Source organism: Eutrigla gurnardus (assembly GCF_963514095.1).
Source record: "Eutrigla gurnardus genome assembly, chromosome: 8".
NCBI lineage: Eukaryota > Metazoa > Chordata > Actinopteri > Perciformes > Triglidae > Eutrigla > Eutrigla gurnardus.
Window position 1 is genome coordinate 6,115,875 of NC_139922.1, and position 16,641 is coordinate 6,132,515.

The 16,641-nt window shown below is 42.0% G+C and overlaps 2 protein-coding genes across 3 annotated transcripts in view; both read left to right on the forward strand.

The window, feature by feature from the left end:
- Positions 1-8,061, forward strand: part of LOC311017568 (CD9 antigen-like) — a 130,210-nt gene extending 122,149 nt beyond the window's left edge. The window contains exon 9 of the transcript XR_014597640.1: positions 8,051-8,061. The gene's annotated coding sequence lies outside the window, so the exon portion shown is untranslated. The remainder of the gene's footprint in view (positions 1-8,050) is intronic.
- uba1 (ubiquitin-like modifier activating enzyme 1) lies at positions 66-16,284 on the forward strand. 2 transcript variants are annotated; one of them, XM_084015984.1, is made up of 26 exons: positions 66-313; positions 3,424-3,540; positions 3,632-3,690; positions 3,811-3,979; positions 4,995-5,129; positions 5,224-5,330; positions 5,427-5,517; positions 5,638-5,770; positions 5,852-5,949; positions 6,146-6,292; positions 6,605-6,781; positions 8,108-8,215; positions 8,322-8,402; positions 8,696-8,848; positions 9,304-9,469; positions 9,601-9,797; positions 10,058-10,122; positions 10,409-10,604; positions 12,122-12,196; positions 12,292-12,481; positions 12,653-12,738; positions 12,867-12,959; positions 14,239-14,430; positions 14,768-14,869; positions 14,960-15,060; positions 15,162-16,284. In XM_084015984.1, exons 2-26 carry the CDS (start codon positions 3,424-3,426, stop codon positions 15,295-15,297), a joined length of 3,174 nt encoding a protein of 1,057 aa, XP_083872110.1. In that variant the 5' UTR covers positions 66-313; the 3' UTR covers positions 15,298-16,284. The 2 variants fall into 2 exon arrangements, with proteins under 2 accessions (XP_083872110.1, XP_083872109.1); XM_084015983.1 differs by lacking the exon at positions 66-313 and adding an exon at positions 1,707-1,951.
- The last annotated feature ends 357 nt before the right edge of the window (positions 16,285-16,641 follow it).

Sequence of the window (16,641 nt, forward strand, 5' to 3'; positions counted from 1 at the left end):
AGTGAATTTATGATAAATCGATTAGAATCACTTTTCGATGAACCCTCTGAACGGGAATGGTGGTTGTGCCTGTAACGTGCACATGTTGCTGCTTTGCTTTGCTTTCAACTGAAATAGAGTGAGGGGAAACGGTTCTGGAACAGCCGGTCAGGCAGCCGTCCAGCGGAAAAACTCACACAGAGCCCGCCACCCTGACACACTTTTCAGTTTGCAATCAGCGGCAGTGTTAAATTGTCACATTGTTTGTTAGGTTTCTTGCTTAAATACAAGCCGATTTTAATACTACAGATCAGGCCGAGTAATATCGGATGTGGTAAGTTCTGCACACTTGTTCAAGCTCTCGTCTTGGTAATGTTAGCCCCAGCTAGTTGGCTAGCGTTAGCTAGTTAGCTAACATAGCGGCACAAGTAGGAAAAAGTCGTTGGGTGGCTAGATAGCTTTAAAGCTAAGTGCACACAAGCTAACAACTACGCAGTCGTTTGATCTGCGTTCTTGGTAGTCGCTATCGTTAGTTGCTGTCGGCTATCTGAACCATTTCAGCTCTGCGCCTCGGCTAACCATGGCTAGAAGCCACTGTCACGTAACCGTTAACTCTAAAAAGGAATACGCACATTTTTTATGCACGAGAATGCTGTGTTCATTCATGTTCTGTGATGAATACCGTTAACGGCAGATGGGAAGCTAGTTGGCTACAAACATTAACTTAGATGGACGCAATGTTCAGAGGCAGACACTAGCTAACTTGCACCACGCAACGTTCCTGGAACCCGGTTCATCTCGATAGATGCATTTGGTCAACGTTACAATAGGACGACAATAGCTGTTACCACAGTAACGTAATATTGCCTAGTGTCTCCTCTTAGCTTGACAAGTTATGAAGTCTGTTAACGTGACATTGATTATATTCACACGTTTCGGTTCCGATAGAATGTTGGCAAATAATCGTATTATTTCGCAGCAAGAAGATGAGACTGGGGATCCCCTCGACATGTGTACCCGAGAATATGCGGCCCACTCTTTTCCTGGGCCTTTGTCATTTGCCAGGCACCCCCTCCCCCAATACTCCTCCTCTGCAAGGAATGCTCACCCCTAACCTCAATGTGACTGAGGGCCCAGACGCTCAGCATCACTGTAGCTAGCAAGTAGCCTACCTAATGGTGTACCTGTCTCAGTTATCCTGGGAGCACCACGAGACTTGACTCGCGATGTGTTTTGCTGAACTCATTCAAAGGACAATGTCTTGAAACTACAATATACCCAATATATTGGCGTATCAGTGAGACTGGGTCCAATTTGGTTAAACCCTGAGGTGTTCTTTCCTTTTGTGCATTGTGCATGTCTAGTGTAAGGTTTGTGCATGCAATCCATTTCCACAACGATATTTCATTCAGCACCAATAGATGGGTCTTTTCTATGAAAATGTCTTAAAATAGTCTGTTTGGAGCTTTGCTTTCTTGCACTTTTGTCAGACATACTCTGTGCGTTTTTAGAATAATTGCAAGATGTTTGTTACCTTGTAGTGCTTGTGGTCTTGCACTTTATTGTACAGTAATATATATGGCATGCATCTTCTGGTTGCAGGGGCGGGATGAATGCGCGTTGGCTTATGTTTAGCAGCCAATGAGCTGAGCGCCTCGCTGAGCAGCATGCTCACAGCCACCCTTTCCTGTTGAATATTTCAGCCCATGCGTCACAGCGCCTCCGCCCCTTTCTCCCCATCTGCCATTTTGGTTTTGTTCCCGTCTGCAGTCGCAAAGCCAGCAACGCAATTACATAGAAGAGAGCACAACGACATAGTGACTCGACAGTATAGCGCAGACCATCCTAATCCCGCATCGCATTTCTTTTCTTTCTACAACTCGTCGAATTTACAGACCTCATTATTACTGACATCTAGATACTGCGGGAGAGGAGTGGGTTCGCATTGGGAAGGGACCGAGAAGGATTATTGGTAAGAAAAGAGAAATCAATGGAGCACGAGTGTAATGGCTAACGTTAGTCTTTCCTTCGCAAAAATAAATGCTTACCTATCGCGATAAAGTTAGATGTTGATTATTGTTGAGCGTCGAAACATTAAACCATATACCCGGAGGAGCTGTGCTAGCTAGCTGTCAAAATCAACCCGTCGCTGTCTTTTGCGAGCAGGTTGCATATAGCTACAGCTGCTAGCTTGCAAAGTTGTGTTCCGCACTGGGGAAATACAGGCCTAGGCCGAGCTGCTAATGGATAGACTGGCAGGCTGGTGTTTTCTGTAAGTTATTAATGTTCTGGATCTTTCCACATTGTCAAGTCACTAAACGTTAACGGCTTAGTGGCACGCAATCTAGCCTACTTAATCAGTTTCCTCTTGGTATCATCAACTGATATTTGATGTAAAGTTACCTAATTTTAAATGTTAAAAGATTAAACCGGTTCCTACCGGCTATGTATTCTATTTTATATTGACGGTGGCCGTACTTACCCCAATGCTTTGCTGTATCATGCCCAGTGCCTTCATTTTCGTTTCTGATAAACAGCGACCGTAACATTACTTCATTTTAGCTGGTTGCAAATTTAATGTCGAACCATTGGCGCAACTGCCGTTTTCGGTTGTAGGAAGATTTTATGAATCGTTACGTTTGGGTCGCAGGTAAGTTTAGCTGCATTGGATGCGGAAATTGTGACCGTGTTCTCCGTGTGGTGGTAATATGTACGATAATGCGGCCCGTTTCACTTCCCGAAATGACTAGGTTTGTCGAGATTTTCCCTTAATTAAAATGCGACGGTACTCTTGTTTTTTTAAATATATTTTTGCTAACGCCCTGTTAGCTTAATACCGATGATATTTCCGATGGCATTGTATGGCCCTTGTGTCCACACCTGCAGGCCCCCTGAGGTGTTGCTCACTTTACCGCAGTGAAGTTTTAATGATTCAGCTCTTTTTGTTGAAACGATGTTGGCGGTCCTTAAATAGCGGTATAATGAACAATAGCAGTGAACAGTCAAGCCTGTCTCCGAGCATGAAATGAACAGATAATGCTGCTATTCATGTCTCTTCCCAGGCTCAGTTCGTTTTCTAACAGATTTGCTTTTGGCCAGCAGCCAGCCCAGCTGCTCCCTGGACTAGAAATCCTCTCCAACATTAAGGGGATTGGATAGCATTGAGCTCAGATACTCTTAATAATGGAACCTTACTATTGAGTTCTGTTTCCACTTATTTGTAAATTAATTTGAAGTCTTTTGAGAACCTCCATAAAATACAAACGTGGTCACTGGGTTGCCTCTGTCTGCTTGAATTATTTAATAATTTTAGTTTAACTGAACCTCCCTATGAAACATCCATTATTAATTGATTTGTATAAACTTGTAAAGAAGTTAAAGTGCCTACATGGGGCAGCTTGTTGTTCCTCATATGGCAGTCTTTAACTGTGTGTGTTGATGCAGATGTCCAGCTCGCCGCTGTCCAAGAAGCGTCGCTTGTCAGGAACAGAGACGAAGACGGGATCCCACTGCTCCTCCTCTAACTCTGTCAGAACTGATCTGTCCCACACACCTGCCAACGTAAGCACTCACTCTCTTTATACCTTTTTGGTAGAACTGGTTACATATACTGATTGCCCCTCTTCACCAAACCCCTCTTTGTGGTTCCCAGGGCATGGCTAAGAATGGCAATGATGCTGAGATCGATGAAGGCCTCTACTCCAGACAACTGTAAGTCTTATCTATGTGAATTGTTTCTCCTAATGAAAGAAAATTTACACTTTTTTGTTTGTGTCCTGTTTTTTTCAATGATGCATAGTTGTGCTGATGGTACTTCCTCTTCTTCTGTAGTTACGTGTTGGGCCATGATGCTATGAAGCGCATGCAGAACTCCAATGTCCTAATCTCTGGTATGAGAGGGCTTGGAGTTGAGATTGCCAAGAACGTCATCCTGGGAGGAGTTAGGAGTGTCACTGTGCACGACCAAGGAGTTGCAGAATGGCGAGACCTCTCCTCTCAGGTGTGTGGACGTATGCTCAGATATTTATTAGATACTTATTTTAGTGTGTCAGGCAGACAAAGGTTTACTCAGCCATTGCACTTTATTGTACATTCATATGGTGTGCCATTATCTTTGAGCCAGATTCCAAAGTGCAGTGCGACTATCTGTTATGAGTCGGTTGTTGTATAGTATTGTTGCCATCCAAAAAGGGTTCTGCAGCCACTCCATGGCTAAACATGGGCTGATCTAGATTCATCAGCGGGTGGTCTCCCTGGGTCATTATCATAGTTGAGCTTAAGCCTGATTCTGCGCATAATTCCAGTGGAGAATTGTTTAGGACTTTCAGCCTGCAACCCTGAATACTGATGTGTCTATTTAAGGCCAGACAGATAAATGTGTGAATAAATTGTTCAGGAGGCTCAGCAGAAACCCTTCTTTCTGATTGGGCCCTTCTTCCACACTTCCAAGTCAATGAGGGATTTTCTTTTCTTTCTTTTCTTTTTTTTTTTTAAAATAGTGTTCTAGCTGGATCACATTCTATTGATTATATTCCTGCATAGACGTGTTTGTCTGTTGTTCAGCAGGATTGTGACAAAGCCAGCTGTCACATTATACTCTCTCCAGTTACTTATTTTAATGTCAGTACAGCCAATTGCATGATTGATTGTGTATTTGACTATATTGAAACATTAAATAAATAATTTAGATTAGGAGGTGATGGAACTGACGTTAAAACTCCTCAGACAAAGTATCTAAATTGTGTCCATTTCTTTCCTTGTTAAATGATTTCTTTGATTTCCCCAATTTGTCAGCCAACTGAGAGAGAGCAAATGGAAAAGATTTAACTTTTTGGGGGTTTCCGTGTCGATGGTGAACCCTTCAAAAAATGACCAGAAAACCATAATATGGAGAGAAATTGCTTTCAAGATGTGTTTTAGTGTGGACATTGTGTCTGTATAACCATACTTATAGCTCATTCATTGATTGACTTGGTATCGGTTATTCTGACATATTTTTTGTATTATGTGGTCAGTTTTACCTCCGAGAGGCGGACCTGGGGAAGAACAGAGCAGAGGTGAGTCAGCACCGTCTGGCTGAACTCAACAACTACGTTCCTGTGACTGCCTACACTGAAGCACTCACAGATGACTACATAACAAATTTCCAGGTATAACTTAGGAAGAAACTAGTGCCCCGTCCATTTCAACAATCACAAAGGAAAGATATGTTAGTTTTTAAATGTTATTCTTTTTGCAATCTAGGTGGTAGTGCTGTCTAACTCTACTGTGGAAGAGCAGCAACAAGTGGGAGAGGTCTGCCACAGCAAAGGAATCAAGCTGATTGTTGCTGACACGCGTGGTCTGTTTGGGTAAAGTCCTAATCCTTCATGTTGATATACCTTTCACATGGATGTATACCTGCCTGTCGATGTCTAATGTTCACGTTTATATATTGTGTTTTCTAGCCAGCTTTTCTGTGACTTTGGTGAGGAGATGATAGTGTATGACACCAATGGAGAGCAGCCACTGAGTGCCATGATTTCCATGATCACCAAGGTTAGTCTTGTTTACATCTGGTCAAGAATGTCTTTCCAACATTGTCTTCTGTTCAGACTGAGCGCTTTCAAGACCGATTTTATTTTGAGACCAAATATTGTGCATTCTTGGTTTCTTCAGGACAATCAAGGGGTTGTTACATGTCTGGATGAGGCTCGTCATGGCTTTGAGAGTGGAGACTATGTCACCTTCACAGAGGTTCAGGGTATGACTGAGCTCAATGGCTGCCAGCCAGTGGAAATTAAAGTTCTGGGTAAGGCCTGTGACTAGATGAGAAAACAAGTTCTGATGAGTGTGAAAATTACTGTTAAACGTTGACTTTTCCTCTGTTCAGGTCCCTACACCTTCAGCATCTGTGAGACATTGGGCTTTACAGATTATATAAGAGGAGGAATTGTTTCCCAGGTCAAGATGCCCAAGAAGATCGCTTTCGTAAGTGGCTGTCATTTTCCGTAATGTCATGGGTACATAGAAGCATATTTACAAGAACAGTTTTTTCACTCAGCAGCAAAACGGCATCTCATTTCATCACAATACTGGTGTCAGCACATTTTCTGCTGATGCTGTCACAAATTAATTATTTTAATGAACCCAACCTCACCATCTTGTTTGTTTTTTTCCCATGTAGAAATCAATCTCTTCCTCCATGGCCGAGCCAGAATTCGTGTTGACAGACTTTGCCAAGTTCGAGCGTCCAGGACAGCTGCATGTGGGCTTCCAGGCTATCCATGCCTTCCAGAAGAAACATAACCACCTCCCTGCACCTTGGAACCAGGTAAAACTACTTGTATGGTTATAAATACCACCAGTGGCTTTAAGTGTCTGATATTTGGTTCAGTAAGTATTGATATAACCCAATGATTTGATCCACATGTAATGGTCAAATGAGACTAGTTGTATTGTTGGGAAAACCGTTGTGGGTTATACTGAAATTCCCCAATTTAACCTCTATCATTAGATTGAAAACGTAAAACACTGTAGGATTACACAAGAATTATTGTGCAGCACTATGTTGCAACACTCACTTAGTATTAATCAGTGAGTTTTCTTTAGCTTTTTGTATCATGCTGAGCTCTGTGTATTTCAGGCTGATGGTGAGGAGCTAGTGACCTTAGCCAAAGAGGTGAACTCAGCCCAGACGGGGTCGGCTAAAGTGGAGCAGTTGGATGAAGCTCTTATTAAAAAGTTGTCATTTGTTGGTGCTGGTGACCTGGCCCCTGTCAACGCCTTCATTGGAGGTCTGGCTGCACAGGAAGTGATGAAGGTCAGTAATGAGGTTGATTCAGCACTACTGTATCTGCTGTAATTATCATTTTCTGTTATTTGTATCATGTCTTTTGCTGTAATGCTGTGTAAGTTATGGAAAGGGATTATCAGTCATTATTGAGTGGTGTTACTGTTATCTGTGACGAGACATGTTTGGACAAGTACTGCACTAAGGCCGCACTCACACTTGGACCGGTTGCTGCATTTCCATTGCTCCCAGCCTAAGCAAGGTTACCTCTTATACATCATCATGTATTATATGACACGTGCATGGCTTTACATATTCTCCAAAAAGGGCCATCTCGGAGTCAACACAGAGAACATGACTGCAACTTTACTGACAAGTCGCCTCTGCAGATATTTCGAGTAAATAATCGACCTCTGCATTCGGGATGGGAATCTCACAATGTGATAATATCACATTATTTTGCCCATGATAACGATATCGGGACACTGCGATACTTGATACTTTGCAAGGTAATCATCGACAATATGCATCTCTATCTGTGTATCTGAAGCGAAATACCATTGCACTACGTTGGTCCAATTTCACTCAGGTTACTGCTCACACCACAAGTGAAGCATTCCCAAGCCCGACCCAGAATCCCTCTGTGTCCTGCACAGTCATCAACTGTATTTTCGGTCAAAAATTGTCTCAATAGCACAGGGCGATCTGAGTTGAACACATCGATTGTACGTCACTCATGTCCACGTTGCGTTCCTGTGATTGTGCTCGTGCATGAGCAATTATAGCGTGCCGAGGCATATCCCTTCCAACTGTGCAAGGGCCAAGGAAGTGGCACGGAGCACTTGCACATGTCAAACAAACTGGACTTTGGGACTCAAACGTGATTGGGCATGGTACGGATTGCCTTGTCCTAACTTCTTGAACCTTATCAATTGTAAACCACAGAAAAATGACCAAAATTACCACGCATGTATGTCTATATATTATATATTACTTTACTGTCTAGCCTCATAAATAACTTTTATCCTAGGTTAATTTGTGTTCTATATGTTAATTAATTAAACTGTTGAGAGACCACTGATCAAAGTATAGAATATCAGTTATCGGATTGGTGGCCGATCTATTGAGGCACCCATGACCTGATCAAAATGTGGCAATAAACTTCCTCAAGCCAACAAAAAATAACGTAACGGCAAGATATTACCAACACAAAATCCTGTGCTGAATTAAATGAAAGAGCCTCTTGTATTTTTCTGCTTTTTTTGACAACTGATATACTACTGGGTTATGGGTGTTTAGGCTGTCAAAAGCAACATGATCATAAATTGTTCACTTTTTCTATGCTTTTTCTTTTAGGCGTGCACAGGGAAATTTATGCCCATGATGCAGTGGCTGTACTTTGATGCACTGGAGTGCCTGGCTGAAGAGGAAGGAGTCGAGCTCACGGAGGAAGAGTGCGCCCCTGTAAGTGTTCACAGCAGATCACACACTTTCACTAAGGACAGATGCACATCATGGTAATAAATAATGGCGTTAACCCCATTTTTTAATCTTTATTTTTTTTCTCCAGAGGAACTGTCGATACGATGGGCAGATTGCAGTGTTTGGCACCAAGCTGCAGGATATGCTTGCCAAACAGCGCTACTTCCTGGTGAGACAGACGGTGTAAAAAAAATGACATGACTTCTGTCCTGTTGCTAACAGAGCTTTAAGTGATATGCTTGGTGATACTATTTCTCTTGTCAACAAATCTGATGAAAATGATCATTTATTTGATCCTACTAAAACTCACTTTGTGTGTAACAAAAGCATGCTCTGACTGTAGAATTCAACACTTTCCCTCTGAGCACTGTAAATGGATTGTTTGTTAACTGGTGTTTTTCAACGAAGCATACAGTACAACTTGGATAACTTGACTCACTGAGAGGCTGTTCATCACTCCAGGTCGGGGCTGGTGCCATTGGCTGCGAGCTGTTGAAAAACTTTGCCATGATAGGACTGGCAGGCGGCGAGGGCGAGGTCATTGTGACAGACATGGATACCATTGAAAAGTCCAACCTCAACAGACAGTTCCTCTTCAGACCCGCCGATGTTACGGTCAGTATAGTCTTTGCTCAACCTTAGTGCACTTGGTGCATTATACAACATTTAATACACAAAACGGAATGCCTGGGGTTTTAAGCATAGTTCATGTGGTGCGAAATACAATTCAGTGACCTTTCAAGGTACAGATTGGTATTGAATCCCTATTGATACAAGGCATTGCTTGCTTCAGTTAATGAAAGGGTGACATTATGTTACACAAGAAATTGGAATTTGAGAAACTCACAACTGCCAGACGTGCTGTAGGCTGAAATTGTTGTTGGAATCTCTGTATTGATGGTACCTTCATTATAAAGGACTACACCTCATGCACAGAAATTATATTCAAAAAGCAATTTTGTGTGGATCACAAATCAAAGTACAACTGCTGGTAATTTGCAATACCCCTCTCTGCATAACACTGAATGACAGGGTCATTGTTAATGTAATTTGCATGTTTGTGGTAACAGAAAATGAAGAGTGACACAGCAGCTGCTGCAGTGAAGCAGATGAACCCCGCTATCAGGATCACAGGTCACCAGAACAGGGTTGGCCCCGACACAGAGAGGGTCTACGACGACGACTTCTTTGAAAGCCTTGACGGAGTGACAAATGCACTGGACAATGTTGACGCACGTAAGAGACGGACATTTAAATGAGTTCAAATGTATTCAGCAGTGCTAACTTAATAGAAATGTTATTTAGGATCTTGACGCTTGAATCTATACATCATCCGCTTCTGCCTTGCGTTTGTGCCCGTTGTGCAGGTATGTACATGGACCGAAGGTGTGTGTACTACCGCAAACCCTTACTGGAATCTGGTACACTCGGCACCAAAGGCAATGTCCAGGTTGTGATCCCCTTCCTCACAGAGTCGTACAGCTCCAGCCAAGACCCACCTGAGAAGTCCATCCCCATCTGTACCCTCAAGAACTTCCCAAATGCCATTGAACACACACTGCAGGTCAGTAGGTACCCCAGTAGAGCACACAATAATATATTTTGTACTGAATTGTGAGTGCGTGTGAGTGTTTTAATAGCTTTTGCTGACAATGCATTATCATTCATTCAAAAATGACCACTGCAGTATCTCAGAATTGTAACAATATGATTTTAAATGGAGTAATTAATTTATTGCCCAGCCAGACATCATCATGAAAGACTTCTTCTGATTTAGTGACTTGCTGTATGATTGATATGTACTCAATAATGTCTTCTGTTCAGTGGGCACGCGACGAGTTCGAGGGATTATTCAAACAGCCACCAGAGAATGCCATACAGTACCTCTCGTAAGTTGCCTTCTCTATCATGTTGAAGTGAATGTGATATTATTGTATTTACTTGCATATGACATGCCACTCATATTTTTCTAAGGTTTGATATTAAGAGGCTGTTGCTTTTGTAGTACTTCTATATTACATATAGTATACTAATTATATTTAGAACTCAAAATAAATACTTACTCCCATGCTGAAAATGATTGTTCTTAAACCGACCCTGCTTGGTGAGCAATAGAAACAAAATCTTCATGTGTTTGAAGCCAGCTTATGAGATTCATGATCATTATCCTTACAGAGATCCTAAATTCATGGAGCGTACTCTGAAACTCCCCGGAGCTCAGCCCGTGGAGGTGCTGGAGGCTGTTTACAAGAGTCTTGTCACAGACTGCCCCCACAGCTGGGCTGACTGTGTAGCCTGGGCACGCAACCACTGGCAGTGCCAATACAGCAACAACATCCGCCAGCTGCTGCACAACTTCCCTCCAGAACAGGTACACGTCGAGTTGAATGCATGAAGAATTTAACCGTTAACTTGAGATGCTCGGTGTCTGGGGGTTTCATGGCCTTGTACCCCGTTTATACAGTTGAACAGATTGCAATTGTTTTGACTGAATTGGATCGCCAATCCAATTTTCTTTCTAAAAACTATAATTGTCAGCAAATCTCCAGTCTGACTTTTGTCATTCCCAGCCCCAAAAATATTTTTACCCTTCCCAAAGTGTTTGATTTGATATTTAAAATCGTGTACTTCTAATATATATTGTATATTTCCTCAACTAACTGTATTTAAGTCTATTACAAAAACATTTACAAGATTATATTTGAACACATGTTGTTATAATACCTTAATAATACCATCATCCAATACTGCTTTTTTTTTTTTAAACTGAGTACAGCAGAACAAATCCTAATGCAACCTCTAACTTTTAACTTTAGCTCTTTAGCTCCATGCTGTTGGCAGACAACTCTATGCAACATCCTTGGGAATGAATATAACAAATGACCTTGTTTTTTGTATGCTCCTCTATGGGCTTATTTTTGGCAGTTGTATGCAAAACATTGGTTTGTCATGGATGACAGCATCCAGCAAAAACTGCCTACGCTGACATTCATTACAGCAGAATGATTCCGTTTCCGTTGTCGTCGGAGAGCACTTTGTGCAAACTCATCGGTGTTCAGATTCTGGAGTATCCCTCGAACCTCCTTTCTGTCTGAACATGGCTAAATATCAGTCGGCTAAAACACTGAAAGATCTACACTGCAAAACTTGTTTTCGCATCTTTGCATTGAATTTAGATGCAATTCTCATTGTGTTTGGTGTGAGCAGATCTTTTGTTTCCTGCATTCTGGTGACATTGTATGCATCATTTCATAGTGGAGTTGTCTTTATGTAAAGCAAACGTGTAACTGTGATCCTGCATGGTGATAAGGTGAATCTTTATTTATATATATATTTATTTATTTTTATAATATACTTTATTTTTATTTTATTTTTTTACTTGGACGGCCATCATATACCTGGGTGGCCTTCCCAATAAAAACCCTGTGGGACACACTGACCTTACCCAGATATGTAGGGATACAGTTTTAAAGATTTACACTGATCAGGAACCACAAGGTATGCAGCGTGTGCATCACAGTTTGAACCGCTGAGATGTCTATATGATGATCGACTTTGATAGACCATACGTTGTGTCATCTCTGAAACGCTACCCATATATAGTCAGATGTTTTGATCTCCAATGATGATCCAGCCATGCTAATACTGATGCACCAGGCAGATGCAGTGCGTCTGCCTGTGTGTGAGTGAGTGCAACTCGCCTTCTCACACTGATGTTATCAGTGTGTGCTGAGGAGAAATATGAATGTCTTTTTTTTTTCTTTTTTTTTATGTGACACCCTGGTTCACATCAGATAGGATACCTTTGTTGCATGTCTTCATAAAATGTACATTCCCAGTTATGTAATAGTGATTCTGAAGTACTAATTTATTGTTTCTGGCTCTCAGCTCACCAGCTCTGGTGCCCCCTTCTGGTCTGGTCCGAAGAGGTGTCCTCACGCCCTAGATTTCAGCACTAGCAATGTAAGAGGTCCATTATGTTTCTAACTTGACCATTATCTGCTCTGAACGGTTCCATCCAGTCTCCAGATAGTGACAGAAATGCTCTGTTTTTGTAGGAGCTGCACATGGACTATGTAGTTGCAGGAGCCAACCTGTTTGCCCAGACATACGGCTTGCCAGGCAGCACTGATCGTGCAGGTGTCGTCAAGATCTTGCAGGAGGTCAAGGTGCCACCTTTCACCCCTCGTTCAGGGGTTAAAATCCACGTCTCTGATCAGGAGCTGCAGAATAGCAATTCCTCTGTTGGTAAGAGATGCAAATCTGTGCATTTACAAGAATACTTTCATAAATCTTAAATGATCTTCAGCTAAAGAGATGTCTGAACGATTTATTCTTGGTAATAGCTTATCCATTGAAGTCGGGGGTTACTGCAGATAATGTGAGACGCATCTACAACTGATCTCTTTGTTTATATAGATGACTCAAGACTGGAGGAGCTGAAGGTCCAGCTGCCTTCCCCCGAGTCTTCCAACTTCAAGCTTTGCGCCATTGACTTTGAGAAGGTACCCGATCTTTTCTCCTATACCTGTAGTTGTGTTATTACCTAAACTATGCTGTTGATCCTCAATATATTCTCAACCGGCATTTATTGTAGTCCTGATTTTGTGATGTTGTCTGTCTGTGTTATTAGGATGATGACACCAACTTCCACATGGACTTTATTGTAGCATCATCCAACTTAAGAGCAGAGAACTACGACATTCCCCCCACAGACAGACACAAGGTATGGGCACACTGTTTTATGGCACTGGCTTTGGGTAAATTGACAGTTTCACTGATGTTTTTATAACTTATGTGGAAAATGTATTTTTGAAACGATACATCCACTGAGCTTTTAGAAAGGTACTAAAATTATAAATTGGCAGATCCAAAATGAATGTTTTGTTTATCGCTGTAGAATATCTGACACTTGTTTGCGGCTGCTAACAAAGCTAGTGAGCCAGTGGTATAACGACATTTTTGATGATGAGCGGCGTCACTCCAAACACGACTGCTCAGCGTTAAAAGGAGGCTGCTTCTCCCATGTCTGACTGCTCTCCATCAGGCTGAATATGTGAATATTGACCCACCAACTACAAACAGCCATAGTCCTTGCAGCATTAACTAATCCGACACTGGTTAGACTGTCAAAATGAGCAAGAAAGGGCTTCAGTCTCTGAGGAGCTACATTAGTATTGTTGACTGTTAATCCCAGTTGACCATCAGTCTCCTAACAATGTAGGCTGTAATTAAGATGTAGAAGTTGAAGGGTGACTGAAAAATAAGTAGGAAGAAGCTTTGCTGTTTACTCTGCACTCCACGGCTACACTACAAGCTAAATGATACCTAAAACTAGACGATCTTCAGATTACCATATTTTACATGGCATCACATTTGTAATTGCACAACCTAAAGCCATTGTAGGCCTATAGCTACATGTTGCAACTTAACTTCAAAAGATTCATCACCTGACATGTCTATTTGAGTCTCAATTACTCTGAAATAAATTATGCAGGTTGTGACGAACTTGTCAAGTAATGAGCTGTGGTTTTGTTTAATCCATTCATTAAATAACTGTGTAGAACGTAGGGTGAGCTAACGTACAACATTCTCTCTTCAAGTCTGTTAACCTTCCTGAATCTCTCCACCAATCTTGTTAAACCCCACGTACACCACATTGCTGTAATATCAGTAACCAGGGAGAGTGAGACATCTAGTGGCTTAATGTTATCAAATGGCCTTCTCAATGGTAACCTCCATATGAGCGCAGTGCAAAGTGACAATTAGCCAGTGGGGCAAAGACACTGAGACTTGTATGCTCTAAAATGCACACATGGCTGAATCAGTTACACAAATATGTTCTCTGCTCATGACATTATTACTCTAATATGTATTTACAAAGCAAATAGATGTGTTGCTATACAGTGCTCTGGATTTGGATTGAGCACATTTAATGCCTTCAAACAATAATTAACTTTTTTCTCTTTATCCACTACGCTGGTTCTCATCCCCAACCAATACAGAGCAAACTGATAGCTGGCAAGATCATTCCTGCCATTGCCACTACCACGGCCGCAGTGGTGGGCCTGGTGTGCCTGGAGCTCATCAAGATTGTCCAAGGGCACAAGAAGCTGGAATCATTCAAGAATGGCTTCATGAACTTGGCCCTGCCTTTTTTTGCCTTCTCCGAGCCCATTGCTGCTCCCACACACAAGGTATGCAGCGTGTGCATCACAGTTTGAACCGCTGAGATGTCTATATGATGATCGACTTTGATAGACCATACGTTGTGTCATCTCTGAAACGCTACCCATATATAGTCATTAGATGTTTTGAGCTCCAATGATGATCCAGCCATGCTAATACTGATGCACCAGGCAGATGCAGTGCGTCTGCCTGTGTATGAGTGAGTGCAACTCACCTTCTCACACTGATGTTATCAGTGTGTGCTGAGGAGAAATATGAATGTCTTTTTTCCTTCTTCTTTTCTTGTGACTCCTACTGCACTCTGACGTCATTGGCATCAATCTTTCCTCTGGATTGTTTTTGCAGTACTATGAAATCGATTGGACATTGTGGGATCGTTTCGAGGTCACAGGGTTGCAGAGCAACGGGGAGGAGATGACACTCAGACAGTTCCTGGACTACTTTAAAGTATGTTCTCATCATCCCTTCACTTTACCCAGTGACATTTCCAGCATTCAGTTAACCAAATCTCACTTTTGATCTTCTGTTCTTTGTCAGAATGAGCATAAGTTGGAGATCACCATGCTTTCTCAGGGAGTGTCCATGCTCTATTCCTTCTTCATGCCTGCTGCCAAACTCAAAGAGAGACTGGACCTGCCGTGAGTAACTTTCGTCAAGATCGACATTAAATGTTTTTTCATGTTTTTTTTTTTTTTTTGTTGTATTCATCGTCATAATTGTATTCTTCTGTGTCCTGTAGGATGACAGAGATTGTCACCAAAGTGTCCAAAAAGAAGCTGGGCAAGCATGTGAAAGCCTTGGTGTTTGAGCTGTGCTGTAACGACCTGTCAGACGAAGACGTGGAAGTGCCCTATGTCAGATACACCATCCGCTGAGCTCCACACTGAACCCACCCACAGGGTGGTGGGGATTGCAGGAGGGAGACAGGGGGGGTGGGCGTTTTGAGGAGTTGAGGTGGGGATTGGGGTTGGGTGGGTTTATCCAGGTCAGCTCTATTGGATCAATCAGTTGTTTTTTTGTTCTTTTAAGGCCTGTGGTTTGTGTAAACCTGTGCCTGAGTGTACATAGTCCCAGTAAGCTGATTTAAGGATACGTCTGTGTGTTAGGGATCCAGTTTACGTTCGGTTGTGGGAACAGGGGTGTCATTGGAGGAAGGGAGCACGTATACTGAACCTATTGATGTTTCTCAGTAGTAGAACCTCTCTGCTCAGTTTAATTCTAAGCATTTGTATTCTCTTGGTACTCCTAGCCCAGCTAGTGTCCCTCTGAAACATCCTCAAACTCTTTTGAGTCTTCAGCACTAAAGGAGGGATCTTTTAATCCAGCGAACTGTCTCCCCTCCACTCTACTTGCTCTCTTCCCTCCCTCCTCCCTGTCTAGTAGACCTGGTCCCACATTACTGTTTTTCAAAGATGCACCTCCTTTTTGAATAAAAGAAGTTCATTTAAGAATTCCCAAATTAGTGACATGTATTGAGAATCCATTTTCTACCCATAATTCTTCCCGAGGCCCCAAATTTGAAATTGTAGAAGCGCCTGAAGATCCAACTTAAACCCGAGTCAACAGCCTCTCCTGACTGGAAAATAATCTTGAGGCACCACACACCACCTCGTATAGCACTCTGGCTTTGGAGAGGCTCTTGCACATGACATCAGTTTTCTCTTTATATTTCATGTTTTATTCATTTCTAATTTTGTGGGAGGGTGGGGTGGGGGGACTGGCAGTTTTGGCACACACCTTTTAGATCATGAATGGTCTTTCTACTCTGTTAACTCCAAATGACATTACAGTATAAACAAGGCAATGAGATGTATCTTGAAATGGGAGCACTTAGTGTGATAGTGAATAAACATGTAAAAACACACCTGAATTTGTGTGCTTATTTGACTTTTTCTTTTTCTCTTTTTGTAACTGTAATGCATCTAATTAAATGTCACTTGTGGTTTAACATTTCAACAAGCATTTTAAATATCTCAGATACTCGTGTTTTTCCTGTCTAACCTGGTTCTGGAACATTCTTCAGAAGTTATATTATAGAACACATCCGAGATGATTTACAAAATGAGCACATCATGACGAGTTGTGCATTTAGTCTATTTCCTCTTGTCACAACATTTGAGTTAATCCAATCAGGTTGTTTGGTTTGCGATGTGGTGAAAGAGTTTGATCTGTTAGGTTTGAGCATGCCTGTAAGACGAGCGGATATGCGAGTATGTGCA